General features: G+C 36.5%; 1 protein-coding gene and 1 long non-coding RNA gene across 2 annotated transcripts in view; one reads left to right on the plus strand and one right to left on the minus strand.

Moving 5' to 3' along the window:
• SV2C (synaptic vesicle glycoprotein 2C) overlaps positions 1–15,849 on the plus strand; it is a 119,723-nt gene extending 103,874 nt beyond the window's left edge. Inside the window, exon 13 of the mRNA XM_071425223.1 lies at positions 6,336–15,849. Coding sequence (XP_071281324.1) covers positions 6,336–6,519 — 184 coding nt within the window. The 3' untranslated portion in view covers positions 6,520–15,849. The remainder of the gene's footprint in view (positions 1–6,335) is intronic.
• Positions 15,468–16,526, minus strand: LOC139589114 (uncharacterized). The gene is made up of 2 exons (XR_011678938.1): positions 16,400–16,526; positions 15,468–16,363 (listed from the first exon to the last, which is right to left on the minus strand). It is a non-coding gene; the product is annotated as an uncharacterized lncRNA (long non-coding RNA).
• Positions 16,527–19,868: the final 3,342 nt, after the last annotated feature.

The following is a 19,868-nucleotide window of genomic DNA, read 5'->3' on the forward strand; positions in this document are numbered from 1 at the left end:
CAGGGATTTTATCCTTTCTTCTGACAGCACTCCACTCTCTTAACCATGAAACTGTTTTCTCATTGTGCAGTTCCCAATCGTATTCAAAACAGTGCATCTTCCAACTTCTCTAGTAGATGAGGGAAACTAAGTTTTCTTCACTACCTCTATATTTTACCCTCAAGCCCTCTTTGTTCTCTACATTGGCAGAGTGATGTGGAAAAAAAATATTATGTGATGAGGTAATTACAGCTTGTGTTGTAATATGTGTGCCCAAGGGGCCTGCAATCACACTGCACAGTTCCTCAGCTCTGCCTGTAATATAAATACGGATGGAAGAAAGCTTAAGTTCTCTGAAGGAGGAAGCTTAGGACATTTTTATTACTTTAAAAAGCAATTTTTACTTTCACATAAATGGTAAGTATCTTCTTGTGAACTTGGGAAGCACCAGCATTATAAGCCAAGATTCTCATCAGAAAGATGTTACAACAAATAATTAAAACCTAAATAGAAAGTGGGATAGAAATAGATTGTCTCCCACATAGAGAATTAATCAGATTGCATCAGATAACAAACAATTCATCATTTTTCTATGGCTGCCATAGATCTGGGTTTGAATCTTGTCCAGGAATACTTAGAATTCAAGGTGATCTATAAAATTAAGTCATCCTGTTTTCCCTTTTTTAAATGCCTCTGAAAAAAAGTTCATAAGGGTTTGGCCATAATTAAGAAATAAGTCTATCTTCGGTTCATGATTTTTAATTTTTTCACTTCTTGAACCCTTAGGATCTATGTCCAGAGCAATAAATATTATTCTCACAGTATCTTTTCTCCAGGTTTGTATTGGTGTGGACAAAGAGAAGAAAAAGAAGAGAAACTTTATATTCTTTTGAGTCATAATAGCAGTAATTGACTTACAGTAGATTTCCTGACAGCTATTTTCTACTCTCATCCTGTGGATATAGTTCAACTACATTTTGCTGAAATTTTAAAGTTCTTAAGGCATGACATGCCACACCTATGCCTTTTGCAGTAGTCCGAGGAAGGAAAGCAAATTCCACAGTTTTACTTGCACGCTAAGCACTATAATTGATCAAGCCATGAACTACATGATATGTAGTTCTGTACTAATTTTTTAAGAGAATATAAAAATATCTGGGCGTGGAAACTTGTCCATAGAACATTTGGATACTCTGTTTAATTCTTTACATATTATCAATTCTAACAACATTGTGTTGTACCTTGCTGTTTTTGTAAATTGCTCGGGCAAGATAGATAACAAATATTTGTGCTGCACATTTAGTAGCACTCTGCCACAGGACAATGAAGTTTTTAGATACTTTATCAGCAGTGGAAAAGTGAATCTGAAGTATTTTATGTAGGAATACAAGCACCTGGTCTAAGAAGGAACATATGTGGCAATCAGGAAACAAGCTCTTTTAATCTAAAGGCTTGGATAATCCCTCTATTTTTAACTGTTTGGGCTCTTGCCATTTTTATGTGGACCTTGGATGAAAGGGAGCTAAGCATTTTTCTTTGTCACAGCTTTCTCAACAGCAGAAGTAAAATACATTGGGGAAAATTCCTTTTCAGTAACATCCAGCTTTCTCTTCATGCTGACATTTTTATTAAAGACATTTGCATTTTTCTCCTATCAATACTAAATTCTGTATCTGGGGTTTTTTTAAGACAATGCTAAATTGATTAACCAGCATTTTCTTACTGATGTGCCTGAAAGACTTATATGAACTCTCTAGCTGGACAAAGAATTCTTGCTACTTATGACTGGTCTCCCTTGACCAGTAATGAGGATTACCCATGAGGCCAACATGACATTTTTGTGCAAATGTTTGTCCAATAATGGGTGCATATATAAATGGTGCTATTCCCTTGGAATTTTTCACTTAATTTGTTCATCATGCTAAGATGATACATAACTTTAATCATTTGCTGACACTCTTGGACTTTCCTCAAACATTGTAACAGAGACTGCTGTACTAATGCTGCAAGAGACTGTAGTCATACACGTGTGATTTGCAGCATACTTATTTCCTGGCTATTTTTATTTCCCTGGATTCAGAAGAATTAATTATAAAAGCATGAATTAATACAGATTTTAAAGAGTTTTAAACACAAACACTGTTCTAAGAAGGATGTTCTAAAAAAGCAAGCAGTCTGAATTTGCTACACCTAGAGCTCCATAATGGTTTGACACCTTGTTCTGACTGTAAGTACAAACACATTCAAACACAATATTAAAATTGAAGGGTATGAAGGTATAAGATTAAACAGTGACAATGCTTTTCAGGTACAGGTCATAACAGCAATTTACTCTAAGCTTGTTAAAATCTTATTGTTCATGCCAATTATGTGCTTATTTTAGGCAAAAGGACATGACTGAAATCTGCTTAAAGATTAAAAGATTCAACTTCTTCTGGGTTGTTAATTTTTTAATTATCAGGACGGCTAAGAGCAATAAAATGAGCTTACTTTTTCTTACTTTTTTTTGTTTATATTTTGATAATACTAATGGGATTAGACTAATAAAAACCCCTTACAATCAGCAAAATTCTGTAAGTCAATTTTACAAACAGAATTGTTTTTTAAGTGCAATAAAAATATTTTTATTTTGTTCAGACAGAAGAAGTATTGTATGTATTACAAAATTACCTTAGAACCTGATATAGTAATGTTGGGTATATAATCAATAGTAGGTCTAAAGAACAGTGGCATCTGTAGAAATCAGAACATGAAAAGAAATGGTTGAAATTGCTCAGAAAATTGTATTCAGACCACTGTCATAACTAGTTGATATAAGCAGCTAACATCTGTGAAACAGCTTACCTTTCTTTATAAGGTAGTATAAAACAACATTAAACATAAGTAAAACATCCCCATATGTTCTGTGGTATTGTTTTTCCAAAGATTTCCTGCCTGTATCTATCCGAATTTGTTTTAGCTGGATCTGTGTATTCTTTGGGGAGTTCTGGTATCTCTGAATATACTGAGGCTGTTGATGACTAGGTGTCTAGTTTTTCTGTGGGTTTTTTTTCCTGTTACTGTTACTTGGAGTTAAGTTTGATTTTACATCAGCATTGAAAACCAAGAAAATCATATTTATGTGCAGACTCTGATCTCAACCAGTCACCACCATAACTTTAGAAGTACTTTCTGTGCCTAAATGAGGCTGACATTACAACCATTCTGACTCTTTTCCTTTCCTTCTTCCCTTGAGTTCTTCAGAATAGCTGCAATCTCGTGTTATCCTATCACATAAACTTGGTTTTCCAGTCTAGCTGTGTTATCTTTAACCTCTTTCCACCTGCTTGTCTATTTTAACAAAGCCCTTTCCTCAAGAATCTCCTGCCTACCTGCATGCTTTGTGCAGCTCTTCAGAAGGACCTTGACAGGCTGGAGATATGGGCAGAGAAGAGCCATCTGAAATGCAGCAAAGGCAAATGCAGGGTCCTGCACCTCAGGAAGAATAACCAGTGCAGGCTGAGGACAGACCTGCTGGTCTAAAATGACCCTGTTTGAGCTTTGAGGTTGGACCAGGTGACTCACTGTGCCCCCTTTCAACCTTACCCACTCTGTGATTTGTGAACGCTACAAGATCCACCAGTCTGGGCTCCTTCCCTCTCAGTAGCTACACCCCATCCTGGGTCATATTCTTCCAGATATTTTGGGCTTTATATGTCCCTGGAGCACAAATGTTGCCATGCTAGACATTTGCTTATTTTCTCCTAGGCTTTGGAAATTCACTCCAGTAGGATGCTCTTCTTCTCTGCTTCCTTCAGTGTATCTCATGCTCCCCCTTCAGACCCATTCCTCCAAAGGGCGTACTTAGAATGGGAATGTTTTACCTTGCTCATTTCTCCTTTGAAAAAGGTATTTTCAAGGAGCTGCTACAAATGTTTCTCTGTCAGAAATTTCCAAACACAACACTTCCCCCAAGTTTCCTCATCTGCTGCTCTCAGCAATGTGCTCTCTGGCTGCCCTTGGAGGTCCTGGCTGCCAGAGGGCAGAACCTGTCATTTTCAAAATTGTTATGTCCCAGATGTTTAGGTTTCCCTGGCACTATGTATTTTGTAAAAGTACTGCAGGTTCAATCAAATATATATATATATAAAACAAGTAAATAAGGACTTTGAACATGTAAGAGGCATATCTAGGTCTCTTCTACTTGTTTATTCCCACAGATTTTTTGGATAGTTTCTACTCAGCTGTAGAAATGACCTCTCTCTTTTTCCTTTGATACTGCCAATACTTAGTGTCATGCACTGTCTGGATGGATGTCGTGCTTTACACAAAGAGGAATTGTGCTTATTTCAGAAAAAACAGTGATTTCTTTGCTAAATATTAGACATTTCAGAGATTAAAATACTGCTAGGGGGTGCAAGAGACATATTGCCAGATTAATAGTACATAGATATGTAATCATCCAGAAAAAAAAAAGTAATTTGTGTTTTGTTCCAGATTCAGAAAAGACATATAATACACAAAGCTGACACTAGAACACTATCAACTCTTCTAAATTTACTTTTATAACATTTTATGTAAGGGAACTGACTTTGGTCTGCAACAATAGAAAATAAATATTTAATGTAATGGGAAAAAAACTATTTGAAGGTGTATTAATTAGTACATTACGTGTCTTAAGACATGCAGATATTATTTTAAATTATTTAAGAATTCAAAAGGAAAGGCTCCATTATTTCAAAAGGGAACACCCAAATGTTGTTATTGTGGAGCTGACTTTTTGGGTTAACTAGAATGATGGAATTATGTTTCTTAGAGCGAACCACAGTATTTTAGGAATATACAAGAAGGATCTAGACCTAGTCATCATCAGAATTCTTTTGATGAAGGGTCCTCAAATATACCAGGACTGTTATTGTTCTGAAGCACAGTATCCCGGACAGGGCATGAACAGTGCTGAAAGCCCCTGTATCCTGGTGGTCATCTCTCCCAGACTGAAGCCTTTACCACTCCCCAAGCAGACAGCCTGGAAGCATGACACAAAAAGGCTTAACTGATCTACGCTATTGAGGTACAGATTTGCCGAAGAGCAGAGGAGGTGGACTCTGACACTCTGGGCCGTGGCCAGGTCAATCAGTTGCTTCAGACAGAGGATATCTCATGCCTTGATATAATTGTTTGCAGTTTTCAAAACCAAAAATCTGTTCTGCAAAGAGCATTGATACACTGTATCCTTGCTCTCAGCTGGAGTCAAGTATTTGTACTTCAAGTTGATTCTCTTGGCTCCTCTTTAGTAGCTCCAGTAGAAGCTTTTCAAACTTCCCAGGATTTCAGTCTACATCTGAGCATAAGAGTTCTTCCTTTCGCTCACAGGTGCTTCAGTAGAATAAGCAGAGCCTTTTAAGTCACTTAGAAAACTAGCTTTTCTCTTAATTCCTGTTGTTTAGACTAGGGCTTTTAATTGCAGTACAAGCAAGAAATATTTTGTTCTGAAAATTAGAACAACTATTTTCCTGAATTTCTAAGAGAGCTGACAAATGTTACACATTCTACCATTACACAGATATCTTTGTTAGGAAACTTTTGGTAGGGCAAGCTTATTCCTGCATCAATGAATCATACAGTCATGTCAAAACACAATTTAAATTATGGCAGTTTGCATAAGACATATATGCAAGAATTACAAAATATAAAAATACTTCAGACTACTAAAATCACGTCACTGTAATGCAAGACTCCACCTGAATTACGGGTGTCATACTTTCTCTTGGCAGTTTATTTCCTTTTTCTTTTGTCCAAAGTTTCTCAGATACTTCTTTCACCCAACAGATTTTTTTATACCTTATCTTCTTTACCTCTAAGAGATGAACATTCATTTTAATACTGGAAGTCCCATTAGCCTTTGAAAAAGCACTGTTTCAACATCTGTATCACCTGTAAGAAACTCAGTTTTAATTCAGTACCTTAAAATGATCATCCTTTAATTCTGATTAATAATCATCACACAGATGACAAAGCAGTTCTCCTTTGGGAGCTGCTTGACATGTCTGCTCTCCTAATGTAGCCATTTAAGTCTTACTGAATTTCCATTTGCAAGTTCCATGTTCAATTCTAGAGGTGCAAACTCACCTGTTCAGTCATTCATTTTGCATTTTGATCCCTGAGGCAGAAAAATTAATTGCCTCAATGAAATACTGTAGCAGCTGAGCTTTAACTTCTCATTTCAAATAAGAGCACTGAATATGAGCACAGAATCCTTATTGGCATAAATTTTCTTTAAGCTATTTGGACTGTACTGATATATTCGCACTGAGGATGTGTCTCAAAGGTGTTACTCTTTCACCTGTATTTTAACTTTCTTCTGTTTTCTCTTCTAGGGCAACAGGCTTTGGCTTTCTGAATGCACTATGCAAAGCTGCAGCTGTACTTGGAAACCTAATATTCGGTTCCCTTGTTGGTATCACCAAAGCAATCCCTATTCTCCTTGCTTCTACTGTTCTAGTATGTGGAGGTCTGGTAGGACTTCGGCTTCCTGATACAAGAACCCAGGTGTTGATGTAACTGGAAAAAACATTCGCTATTTATTTCCTTCTTTGTACAAATGCCATTCTCCTGACTGATGGTGCAAAGGCTTCAGATTCTCAACACACAGTAGAGTGCTCTAATGTCAGAAATCAAACCCAAAAGATATTTTGGAGTAGCAGAGATTTAGCAATCTCTGTATGAAAGTTTTAAATTTCACTTTTGTTTGCTTGCATACTTTGTTATTCAAGCCCATTTCACTTTGAAGTGCAAAGCTACCTCTTACAGCAGTTTTGGTGACATATCCAGGAAGGTAAAAACCATACTGATAATTAGATATTTAAAATGCAAGCAGTCAGATTATTTCAAAAACACATGCTAAATTTGGCCTTGGCATTGTGAGCTTTAGTAACAGTACAGACGTGCAAATCTATTACTTAGCAGTATTGGTGCAGGGAATGTTAATGTATCAATGCATGCAGCATTTACCAGGAAACTCAACTGATTGCATCAATACTGGGAACAGTGACCTTCTGCAGCTGTGCTTAGGTGATAAAAACTCGTGGCAATGACTCTTCCTTGGGAAACATTTTTAGGCAGATTCAATCTCAGCAAAGATTACCAACTAAACCCCATATTGACTGAGGAGAAGGCAACAGCTGTTGCAGGGAATTTAAAAGTCCATATAGGTATGCAGCAGAGAGAATAACAAAGTTAACATTTTCACTTTTTGCTGCTGATGCTCCAGAAAACTTTTGGTTTATTGTCACTTGTGGCATCTGGATTTTTTTTTTCATTTAAAACAGTGAATTTGTCTTCTTCCAGGAATGATTGAATGCAAATAATTTTGCTGTTGTTAGGAAGAATATAGGAAGAATCAGGCCATTGAACTATAAGGATGATACTTTCAGAGGTTTATTTAGAATTTATGTATATAAAGACCTTAATTACTTTCATAGTTTCTATACTTCTCAATATAACCATTTTCTTGGCTATTTTTAATAGTTCCAGGAATCTCTGACCACTTGATATTTTCAAATGTCTCTTTGAAAAGCCACTAAGAAATAAGCCATGGCAAGACTGCAGGGAATAGTAATGCTTTTATTAGACCAAGTGCATAGATGGAAAACAAATGATAGTAAATACATTCTTTCTATGCTGTGGACTGTTCTGATTTATGGAAAATTCCCCATCAGTCCTAATGCTATGCAAGAAGTTATGGGACCTCTTTAAACAATCAGCATTATAAATTTAATACAGATAAACATTTAAAAAATCTTCAAAGAAAAGAGGCAGATCCTCTGATGACAAAAAATTGCATTGCTTTCAGTGGAGCTAAGACAACTTATATCTGCTGATTAACTATCTGTGATTTCAAGTGTGAAATAACAAATTTTCTATAAAACATATGGAAAATTTTATTCAGTATTTTTTTCTAATTATGTCTGACAACATTTATTAGGTAGATGAATCATTGCCAAGCAACTAAGCTTTCAAGTAAGGTCATCATATAATAAGCTAGACCTTTTTTAATTGATTTTTCTCTTGCTCTTAGATGTGAACTTGGATTTAGGTAGTAATATGTGGCACTGCAATCTTTTTCAGCCATCATCTCTGTCATATTAAAAGAATCAGTAAAAGAAGATCATTCAACATATTCATAGTTCACTGTTTAATCTACTGATTCTAGAAGTGACATTTTCAGTTACTAACAAATGCCTCTGCTACACATTGTAGCACAAAAAATGTTAGCCCCAAGATGCTGTTTTCTCCTACGAAACGAGAAAATTGGCTGAATTTAAAAAGCCTGAGTATGGAAAACTAGGGGGCATTATTTTGATGTTGGTAATTAAAAAAAAAAAGTTTAGCAAGTGTGTTTATTTTGGAGTGTTAGGATGAAGATATTTGAGATTAAATATTTTTATGTTTAAATCTGACTTCAACATGACTCTTAAATTTCTAAACTATGCTAATAAATGAGGAAGAACTCATTTCAATAAGGTCTAGAAAAAAATTCTGGCCTTAGTTTTGCATCTGTGGCCTTTTTTCCACCAATCATAGCCTTAATACTATTTAAGGCTGTTTTCTGCAATTAATATTATATTTGAGCCGTTTTTTCTCTGTGCAATTCATTAGTAGCACATGTTCAACTCCTTGCACATACTGCACAAGTTATTTTGAAATCTGAAGCCTCTGTACATATTTGGAGTAAACACCAACAACAATGGTAAAATATTGCTTTGTGTTGCACTGTCCTCTTGCAGTAGTATATTCTGTCCATCTCTGCATGTAATTCCCGTAACACTCACATGCAGCACTTCATGCCTTCTGACCAGCTTGAAGGAAATGGGTCACAGAAGAATAATATTCAGCTTTTGAGGGCTATGATTCAAGTTTAACACTCTAAAATCTCTGACATGTAAAATTATGTTGATTTCAGTGTTGGTCTTATGATAAATCCTGACTATATCATAGGTCTGTGATTAAGTCTGGATGAAATGAAATGTAGCAACAACAGGAATTAGCAGAGATTTTTAAAAATGGACACTGCATGGTCCAGAATGATAATGTTCTAAGGTAGAAAAAAGAAAAAGGAATAGTGGGTAGGAATTGGGAGAATAAGTAAATAAAAGAGATGAACAAAGAAAAAAACCAAGAATAATTCCAACATATGAATCAAAACCTAAAGTTAGAATTTTCCCAGATGGTAAGCTAGCTGGCTCAACAGATTTGAGCAAGTGTGCAAGCCAACATCAAAGGTGTTTGAATATTCAATAGTTTTTGCTTGAGCACAGTAAAGATTTATCTCATAAAGACAAAAAAGTGAATGCAATTTCATGCTATAAATAACTTTGTGAGATAGGTGAAATCCACAGACCGGAACAGAAATCTATGGACATCTGGACACAAATGTTACTCACATTATAAGCAAAAGTAATTTGACTGGTCTTCAGCAATTCTGTCTTTTCTTGCAGCCTCCAAAGCAATCACAGGTAATAAATATTGAACAGAAGGATCTGCACTTTCTTTCTATGTCTATTCACTTATATGTCACACAGAGAATCACTTAGTGGCATGGCTAGATTCCTAATATACCAGACAGAAGCAAAACTTGATAGCATTTGTGTATTACAGTTATAAAACCTATGTAATCAAAACTGCTTATTTGTCTGTTTTGGTCACAGACACAGAACTGACTGACTGCTAACTAGAAATCCCTGTCAGTCTAAACTGAAGTAGGATATAACATCTAGGAATTTTCTGTGCAGCTGAAAAGCTCATCCCAACAGCAGAAATGACAAAAAGCACAATGACCCCTGAAAACATATAAGACTCACGGCATTTAGAATACTGTTAACCATAACAGTCAAATATTTTGAAATTTGGAAACTGTCCACAAAAGAGACCACATGTTTTCATTTTTGGCAAGGAAATTTTATTCGAATTTGTTTCACTCCTTACAGGTTGTCTAATAGTAGAACTTGACTTAGCAGACTCTAATTTCTTGAAAGCATCTTATTCATCATGTTAGTACTCTTTAACCATCTTGGTTATGTCCATGCTAGTGCACTGCTGCTTGGAAGCATGCGCTACAACATTTGGGAACCACTGCATTGGTTGCTGAGTACAGGCTCCTAGAAAGGGAGCTAGGAATAGGTGTTCATGGTGGAGCACTCAACACTGGTAATTAATGACCTTCTTCCTCTCAGCTTGATTTTAACCAGTTCCCTTAGAGAGTTGTGTAGTACAAAAGCTGAGCATTGATGAAAAAGAGTTACCCCTCCTTCCTGATGGCTCCAGTAGTCTACTTGTCCTTTATCATTTTAGGAATATGGATCAAAGTTAAGATTGCTAACTCAAGTTCTGCTTTCCAAATTACTTTTCTTGCTAGGGGACCAGCCTTAAAGAAAATTAAAACCCTCTCACCTGCTTCTGACATTCAGTAAGAAGTTTCGTTACATATCTTTTGCATTTTGGTTATAACTTTTAAAACAATATGTAAAGAAGCCTTAGAAGTCCTTCTGTGTGTGAATCTCACCTTTTGAGACTTGCCCCTACTCCACGTTTACCTGAAGGCTGACCCAATAAAAGGAGAGGTGTCCTCTCAGAGTAGCCCCTGTTGATCTCCTGATTTGAGGGAGTCTTCTTGCCTGTGCACCTAGCTCAGCCCCATTTGGAGGAAATTATATTCTGTATTCTTCTTTTCTTTTATCTACCACTGTGGAGCCTTATCTTTGTGTAACTGCTCTTGAGGCACGATGTCAGATACCAATTCTCAGCAAAGTAATATAGTCCTCAGTCCCTCATAGGACAGCCTCCGTGTGCTAGGCTTTAGCTTTCTTCCCATTCTGAGTTTTAAATTAATCTTCATTACTCAGAGAAAAATGTTTACATCCAGTCGCACCTCTTTACCTAAACAAGATGATATCATGCTAATACAACCTACAAGCCATGTTTCCTGTTTAATAACCTGGAAATGCAGTTGAAATTTCAATTACAATGTTAAAAAATGAATTTTTGCACTCAGGGGGTCAAAGACACAAGAAGTAAAAACAGAAATTCTCCACATCCTCTGGTGTTTTGAAAGAAAACACATGTTCAGTAATCATATTCCAGAAGAAAACACATCTGAGAGGCTGCTTTTCTATATTTCCTGCCTTCTTGTTCATTAAACTTACTGTAAAATATTAGGTATTTGCCTGCATTAGTACTTTCAAATGCTGCTAGTTGAAAAAACACAGCATGAAAATACAGACTTCTGCTTGTACTTTCAAGGTAAGACATGGTTCAGGTAATAATGTGATATTAGAAGAGACATGTTAGCCAGAAAATCTGGAACTCAGTTCAAAACATTAATTAAATGGAAAGTATCAACTTATAATGCTACTTGCAGATCTCACTTACCTTCATTTAACCTCACATAGTCTACAACCAGTCCATTTACTGCTATCAGCTTCATTTGCTTTCTTCTAATAATTTCAACAAGTGCTGCAAAATATATTTAGATTCACTATCATTAGCTGCTTTTATTTTTTTTTTTGGTAGAAGTCAATTTCCTATTTAGTCCTGCAAAGGAAGGACCCTTCAACATTTAGTCCCACTCTAGCTGTATAAGATTGATATATAGAAAAACAGAAGAAAGATAAATTAGGCCTGATTTATTTACTTTTCTTATTAAACATTTTGTTGAATTATGTACAAAGCTGCTGGTCTATAATATGGAGTTCTGGGCCTTTGAATACATCCTGTGGAACTCAAAATGAACAAAGGAGTAATTTTCAGCAGTCTATTCCCACAACATACACATGAGTTACATTTAATAGGACCAAAACACTTAGGGAAAAGTACAGTGCTTTCTAGGGTAAACAACCTATTCTCTTTGACAAAGGTCTAGAACATATTGCTCGCTCCGGACCAGTACACAGTCTGATAACTAAAGATTGGAGATTACATAACAACTGGAGCATTTGGGTGAGGATGACCTGACATGAAAGTATTGTTCTTTCCACCCAGGGTACTCATGAGTATACATTCTAATGACACATAACCAAGATGATTTGTAGAGACTTGCCCCTACTCTGGCCATCAACACATTTGAGTTGTAGCCAGACATACCAGCCCATGAGTGAGAGAGAAAGTGAGAGAGAAAAAGAGCTGGCAGGCACTTTCAGCACTCTCTCCACAGCTAGCCACCTAAGTTCATTTCTCTTGGATCCTAAGGATCTGGTTTTTTGCTTAGCTTTCTACTTTCTAATTTTGGACATCTACCACTTGCCATTCAGTTTTCACAAGTAGTCACGACCAAGCAAGCTGAAGCTGCTGTAATGCTAAAGGACAGCACTCACAGCTGATTGCAAGTAGAGTACTCTGCAAGAGTCCAGTGTCATATGCGTTGTTCCAGTTTCATTTGTTGTCAAGCGATAGAGTTGTTGGCTAGCACTTCTCCTGTACAATTCTGCATGTATCCTTATCTATAAGTCATGTCTTCTGTCCTCTTAATGTCTGCCTTGTATGACCACATGTATGCCCATGCCCCACTGGCTATGTGATGAAAATATTTTGTGAATCTTACATGGGTCTGTCTTACCCAGTTAAAAAGAAGAGGGTTGGGAAAAATATTGAAACAGAATCAAATTAAATATAAACAATGAAGAGTAATAGTTCAAGAAATAGGCTTCAATTATTTTTATTTTTTCAGATGTTTTCTTCAAATCCTAGCCTGAAGCTGTATAATATTGCATATTGTAAAGAAATAGTACACAGTTAGAAGTGAACACATATGTGGGTGAGTGGACACATACATCTCTATAACACAGATGAATCTTAAATTTACAAATCATGTTCTCATCTCTTTCTCCATGACAGTGTTACTTTTTTCATTGTGCATTATGCTTTGAACACAAATAACATCCTGCTCCATTCCTTGTGCAGAAACCTTTACTTATTCATGTGCAAAATTGTTGGGATGCCAAGAGTCATCTCAAGTGGCCCTTAGCTTCCAGTCATTGGAAGGGGATTCCTGAAATGATCTGAAAAATGAGCTTTGACTTGGCTGTTGCCTTCCCCTGTCTGCCCAGCCCACCCTCCTTCCCCATCACACTGTGCCAAACAGCAAAACAGCACATCATGCAAAGGCACTGGTGTTCCAGTGGCTAGGAGACACCGCACTCTCAGATACATAAACTCCTAAAAGCTATGAATTTTGTCTTATTCAACCAAAAGGCCTTCAAAATGGTCCATGGGGATATCAACACACTAATTTCTGTGTAATGTATGAGAAAATGTCTGTGATATTCTGTATTGTATGTTTTTCATTGTTTCTGCATATATGGCTGCTGTTGTTCTAGTGATGTGGTTAAAGAATTATCCGCTACTGTTCTTATCAGCAATTTTTGACCAGCCTGAAACAGAGCCATTGCCAGGGTGTTTTTCAATTAATGATTAACACCCATGAAGATCTTCTACAGTAATTAGTGCCATATAAAGTCATGGATACTATAAATGAAGCCAGTCCAGGGTGAAAATAGCTGCATATACCCACCGACCAGTGACAGTGGAAAGAGCTCTTCCAAAAGCTCTGGCATCTGCTACATTTCTTCTTTGCTCTTTTCAGGATGTTCACTCTCTGAAGTATTCTTCCTCTGGTAGGGGACATACACTCATGCTACAGAAGTAAGAAAGCAGAAGAAAGGGCATATTCCCTTCACATGAAAGAACGTATGTTTGCTATAGGAAAGCCAGCTCTATAATAAGATTAAAACAAACAAACCATCCAACCCAAGCAGCTTGCTATTCTTTTTTATCCCCATGTCTCCTTTGAGTTGATAAACTAAATACCAGTGCTTACGAAACCTTTGGGAGGAGGCTAAGAAAGGGTAGCAAGGCTTGCATGATAGTTCTTTCGGAAAGGAGGAGACCTTTCCAATGAGTAAACATATGCAATGATTGAAACCATAGCATAGTGTTTCTAATTGTCATCACAAACAGGCAGTTTTAAGTAGAAAATTGTCATTCAAATTTACAGCAGCAGTAGATAGTACTACCTTTTATACATAAATGGGTAAACATAGATTAAAATCAATGGCTTGGCAGAAAAAGGAGAATATTTGAAGAGCTACTTCAAAAACACAACCTTCCATCATCTCTTTTGGACAAACCTTTTAGTGCTTTCCTGTTCCTTCCTGCTACCAATTGTCCTAATATGGTGACTGATTCTTTTAGTGCCTCACTAATTAAATGAAAGGCTAAATTGACATTTGCTGCTAACAAAAATTGAGAGCAGGCATGAAATTAGCACTGTAGGAAAGCCCGCTCATTTATAAGAATTTAAAAAATACCCCAAGCTGCTAGTGTCTGCCTGCATTTATTGTCCTCCAAATGGTTTAGGATCCTACAAAGTGTTACATGTCAGAAGCTTTGTATGTGTAATCTGATCCCTATTTAAATTGGTGAAGCAATTTTTTAGGGTCAGGAACTTTGTCTTTCAAATATAAGAGGTATATGACTGTATATACTGCCATGCTGGAATTTCTATTGTGAGAGAAATGTGGTTTTTCAGCCCTTTTTTTAGGATGAATAATTTTAGCCTTGTTTTTCCTATGAATGTAGTGCTTCACAAACATTAAAAGGATTTCAATACCAATGCTATAAGCTAAGTGAATCAACTGGCAACTTCTTTTTAATCATTTTCTACAGAATATTGTATTAAAAACCCAGATTAAACTTTAAAAAATGCTGTATTACCTTCAGCTGCACAACTTTGTGACAACTAAATTGTATCTCATGTTTGGCCTCAAATATATGCAGGAATATACCATACAAAATTAGATGTTTTTTTAAGTGGGCAGTTTCCATTGCAGTGTAATGACATATGTGCAGAAGTCAGGTATCAAGGATGAGGTGCAGAAGGTAGGGCTCTTGGTCTTCACTGCAACTCACTGGTATTGTAAGGCTACTGATTTTCTCAAAAACTTGTTCATTTTTTGTTTTCACTGCAATTTATTGGCATTGTCAGGTTACTGATCTTCTTAAAAACCTGACAGCATTTTCTAATGCTAAGCAGCAGAAGGAAAATATGTATTCTTTCCTAGTTTTTTACAGTTACTTTCTGTCTCCAGTTTCTGCTTGTAAACTTCCACTCAAATTTCCAACTGCTCTCAGCCAACTGGCTGTACCATTTTTCAAGCAGTCTTCAGTGTACAAACACACCGGTATGTCAGTGGCCATGTGTTGTCAAGAAAATCATTACCATTTCTGACAATCTCCATTTCTCAATGCAAGGTAACATGTACATATTGTATATACGGGTAACAAGCTACTTTAAAGTTGAATTGCCATTTGAACGTGGGAATTTGACTTCAGATCTGCAAATCTGCACCAAGATCTTGGCAATGGTCCTGACCTCTCTGTTTCTTTCTTTCTTTGTTTCCTTTACTTCTGTGTGCGCCTGGAAAGCAGGTTACAGTCATCACTATTGTATCTATGTGTTTGCATGTGTGTGCCTTGATAAATTCCCTCTTTTGGAGTTCTGAATTTTTCATTTCAAGTCCAGCTGGTACAATTGTGAACTCATCTTTCCAGTATCCTCATCTGTGTAGGATTGCCAGCTTCCAAAATGTTTGACCAAGTGTTTTGATTAAGTCCTCTGAGGAAAGCTGTCTGTATATTTGTGAAAGGGCATGCTCTGTGTAGGATGACTGTGTACAGTATAAATCTATAAAATGTGGAAGTGTTTATAAATTTATCTGCAAAATATTTATCATCTGTGAAACAAATGCAAAGTTATTTAGTGTACATCAGATTAATAAATGGGGATGATTTTTTGCTCTGCTATATTAAAATAAAGATATGTTCTCTGCAATGAATACATACCAGGTGTGATGATAGCCAGAATATTGTTATTCTTTATCCACAAGATGCTACACTACCCACTATAGAAAAAAACAGTTCTTTTACCTTAATTGTTCTTTTACAATGGTTCTCTATGTATCTCATCTTTAGTGCCTGTAGTTGAAATTGAACATATAGTAAAAGTAAACATGGAACAAGTTAATAAAGTTAAATGAGTTTAAGTGACCATGAAAAGAAGATAGAGTAAAAGGTACTATGGTTGTAAGAGGCAAAGTTCTTTAGTTAACCATCTGGGATTCATATTTTTATGGTACATAGCTACACAAAATAGACACCTGGCCTTTCAGTATATAACTGCATTGCAGGAGTATGTTATCAACAAAAGGGTTTAGTCTAACTCAATGTAAAAACATACTGCTGCAAAGTATAATGATCCATGAATCTGAAAGGCCAGTGGAAATTTATACAATAAACTATATTAGTGAATAAACTATGGTTCCATAAGAACTTGGGATTCACAGGAAAAAACCCACTACCAACAACTACCAACAAGTGGGAAAAAACCCACTACCAACAACAAGGCCAAACAAACACATACTAACAAAAAAAAACCCAAACCACCAGATACACAAAAAAATCACCCCAGGAACCACCAAAACTGAAGCAGAACTGCAATGATATTAATTATTATCATTGCATTTGTGCTTTTTGGCCATCCAAAAAGCATCAACAGATCAAATGTGGTAGCTTTAAAATAACAAAAAAATGCAGAGTTATTTATATTCTAACATTTCCATGACTAAATCAGAAACACATTTCCAAATATAGGTTATTTTAAACAGATGAGGGACTAAACAAAACACATGAGTCTCTTCAGCTGTGTCACCAACAGGAAAAACTTAAGCTACATGTGAATTGAAACATTTTTCAGCTCATGCAAGAGTACTGTCGGCAAAACCCAATTACAAAGGGGATGCATAATTTTGTGACTGTCCTTTAGCAACTAGGTTGTTTTGTGGTACAGTATAGAAAATACCATTCTGTATTTATTAAGTACAACCAACAGAAGTACTATTTCATATTTTTAGTCTCCTTAGATGTACATCCTCACCTACCTGCATTTAAAGGGTACCCTTCATTCTCTAGTGGAGATTTGCCTTCTAGTCTCATTATGGGAAGAAACAATGTTCTTATTTTCTGCAGTTTTCTGCAGATATTCTTCACAGCTACCGCTCAGAAACATCACGCGGTCTCTTGAACAAAACCTTCAGTAGCAGGGAATCTTGTGTTGGATGACATCTCGCGTTGGAGGACATCAGGACATCACTCTGCAAAGAAGGATAATTGCCTTGTAGGACAGCATTCCTCCAAATCAATTTTGGAAGCATATATATGTGTATGTATATATATATATATATATATATATATATATATATATATATATATATATATATATATATATATATATACACACACACACACACACAGAGATATGTGTGTATATATATATATATATATATATATATATATATATATATATATATATATATACATACATATAGTCCTGGCTTGATACTTACTTCAGAACAGTCTGTGTGTGTCCATTTACATATTTTTTGAGATGATGAGTGCATAGAAATCAAGGATGCAAATGGTAAGCGGGGGAGGCATTTTGTGGTATACAGCACAGTATATCCCTAAGAACAAATGTTAAAATAGATCACATGAATCCTCCATATGCTTTGCTTTCTGCTAGGGTGCCAGCTAGGCTGTGATTTGTATTTAACCCATAGAAATGGTAATGTTACACAGATTATATATTACATGAGATCAGTATCCAACCCAAACTGCCCCGCAACCAATTTACTCATCTCTGGAACTTTTTAAAAGCACTTTACATTGGCAACAGAGATAAGAAGTATTGGCTGAAAGTTCTTCAGAGACTTTCCTAAAAATATTAAGCTGAACAGAAATTTGTACCATTCTGTACGTTTTCTGGTGTCACCATAAAACTTTCACAGTACACAAGTTAATGCACTCTTTCTGCAGATGAGCTTCACACCATGTTGCTTGTGGCTCTCACAGCGAACTTAACTGATCTGATTAGGACTTCAGTGGTGATTTTAGTACGAACAACTGTAGCAGACTGAAGTTGTAAGCACTAAATAGCTTGGGAAGAAAAAAATGCCTGACTGAACTACATTTGGAAACGCCCACACTATTCAATCCAGGCAATGTTTCCAGCTGTGAAAATAGAAAGACAAACTAGTGCCAACCTTATCAATTCTTGAGTAAATTCCACTATTCTTCAGAACAGCCAGACTGTGGCACTTCTAGTCACAGAATTACGAATTGTCAAGCTATTCCTCAAGCACACTGTTATGGGCTGAAAACGTAGGTACTTAAGAATGCTTAGCTGCAAGAATGAAGTGTGAAGTGCCTGCTGCAAAACCTTAAAATGTTGCTTGGATATCCCGATAATTTTGCTGAATTCTGAGTAAATACAGTTCCAGCTACAAATCTGATCTTTATTCTCCCCCAGTCAAATAGCACTTTAATTTTAAAGTTTCATGATAATGCAGAGTTCAATCATTGCAGAACAACAGTTTTTTGCCAATAATCACAATAGATCTGAAAAGTGAATTTTCCAACATCTGCTTTATAATGCATTTAACTTTACTCTGTTCCCACAGAGACTGCAGACTACTTAACCGCAGGACTTTCAGGGTGTACACAACTATACATAAAAACATCCTTTGCTTTGCAGTTAGACTGGACTTTACAGAGAGTGGGAATGAGAAATCAGATAAAACTAAGAGTACTCCACTTGCGCAAGAGTTCTGAAAGTGAAGCCACTAGTGGAATCTTGTATTTTCTGCATAATTTATTTTTGGCTGGCTGTCCCTGCACACATACTCCATGGACTCCCTTGCAAACTCCAGATTCTGCCTACAAAGAGCATTACAGCGCTGGTGTTAGAACCAGACTACCTGAAAGGCATTCCACCTCGTATGTAGGATTACATACCAGTTAGGGTAATTTTTCCCAGGTTTCTTTCCCATCCAACAAGTCTGGGAACTGTCGTCTATGAATGTTTCCCTATCCCTCCTATTCAGTTATAAGGAGTTACAGAAATAACTGTTTTGATAGTGTTCAGTACAATTATATGAAAAGTAAGCTCAGGCTGCTCGAGAGTAATTGCCCATCAGCTCATTTCTCAGTATGCAGGAGGATACTGAGTCTTCAGTCTTTAGCTAAAATCAGAGGGTTAAAAATTTAAATATAAAAAAAAGAAATAAAAAAGAATGGTCACAGCTGTTAGTAAAGATGCTAATGTTGAACAAAGGAACACTACAATGCTGATGTGCTTTCGGGTTACAGTAATATTGGTATTGCACTGTTAATGTGAACTCTAACTCTGTATCCTTGGTGGGGCTGCCATACTGTGTTTTGTGACATACTGAGTATGTAATTATTGAAGACAGGAATACAAGGTCAAATGGAGCCCAGTTTCCAGGGTAAAACTCTGGACATTGTATGCCAAAAGCACATCAGAGATATTGATTGATCATAAACCAAAAGAAAAAACAGACGGGTGAGAGCTGACATCTGTTTAAGAAGTCATTAACTATGTAATTAGCTAGGTTTCTTTGCATTGTTACTGTTACACAAATGTTGAAACCGAGGAAAACTACCTGTTCACGGTGACACAGGATCTTCCCTCAGTGAGAGCATTAACACTGACCTTTTCAGGGACCATACTTTACCATCAGGAATCTGGTTGTGGAAAACCAACTGGTCCACACTGAAACAGTGCAATCGTCAAACTGACCTACAGGTGGAGCAGGAAAAATAACTAATGGAGGGATCAGGAAAGACCTTATTAACAAAGCTCACAGAGTTCCAGCTGTCACTGCTCAGCAGCAGACTGAGATCCTTCCTTCACCCAGGCACACACACCTTGTGAGATGGGTGAGCAGTGTCCTTACGCAGGGATTAGCTCATCTCTGACATGTTTTGGGGGAACAAGTCTTGAG

This window comes from Agelaius tricolor, unplaced genomic scaffold, assembly GCF_023055355.1.
Source record: "Agelaius tricolor isolate 1412-34295 unplaced genomic scaffold, bAgeTri1.0.p SCAF_4, whole genome shotgun sequence".
Taxonomy (NCBI): Eukaryota; Metazoa; Chordata; class Aves; order Passeriformes; family Icteridae; genus Agelaius; species Agelaius tricolor.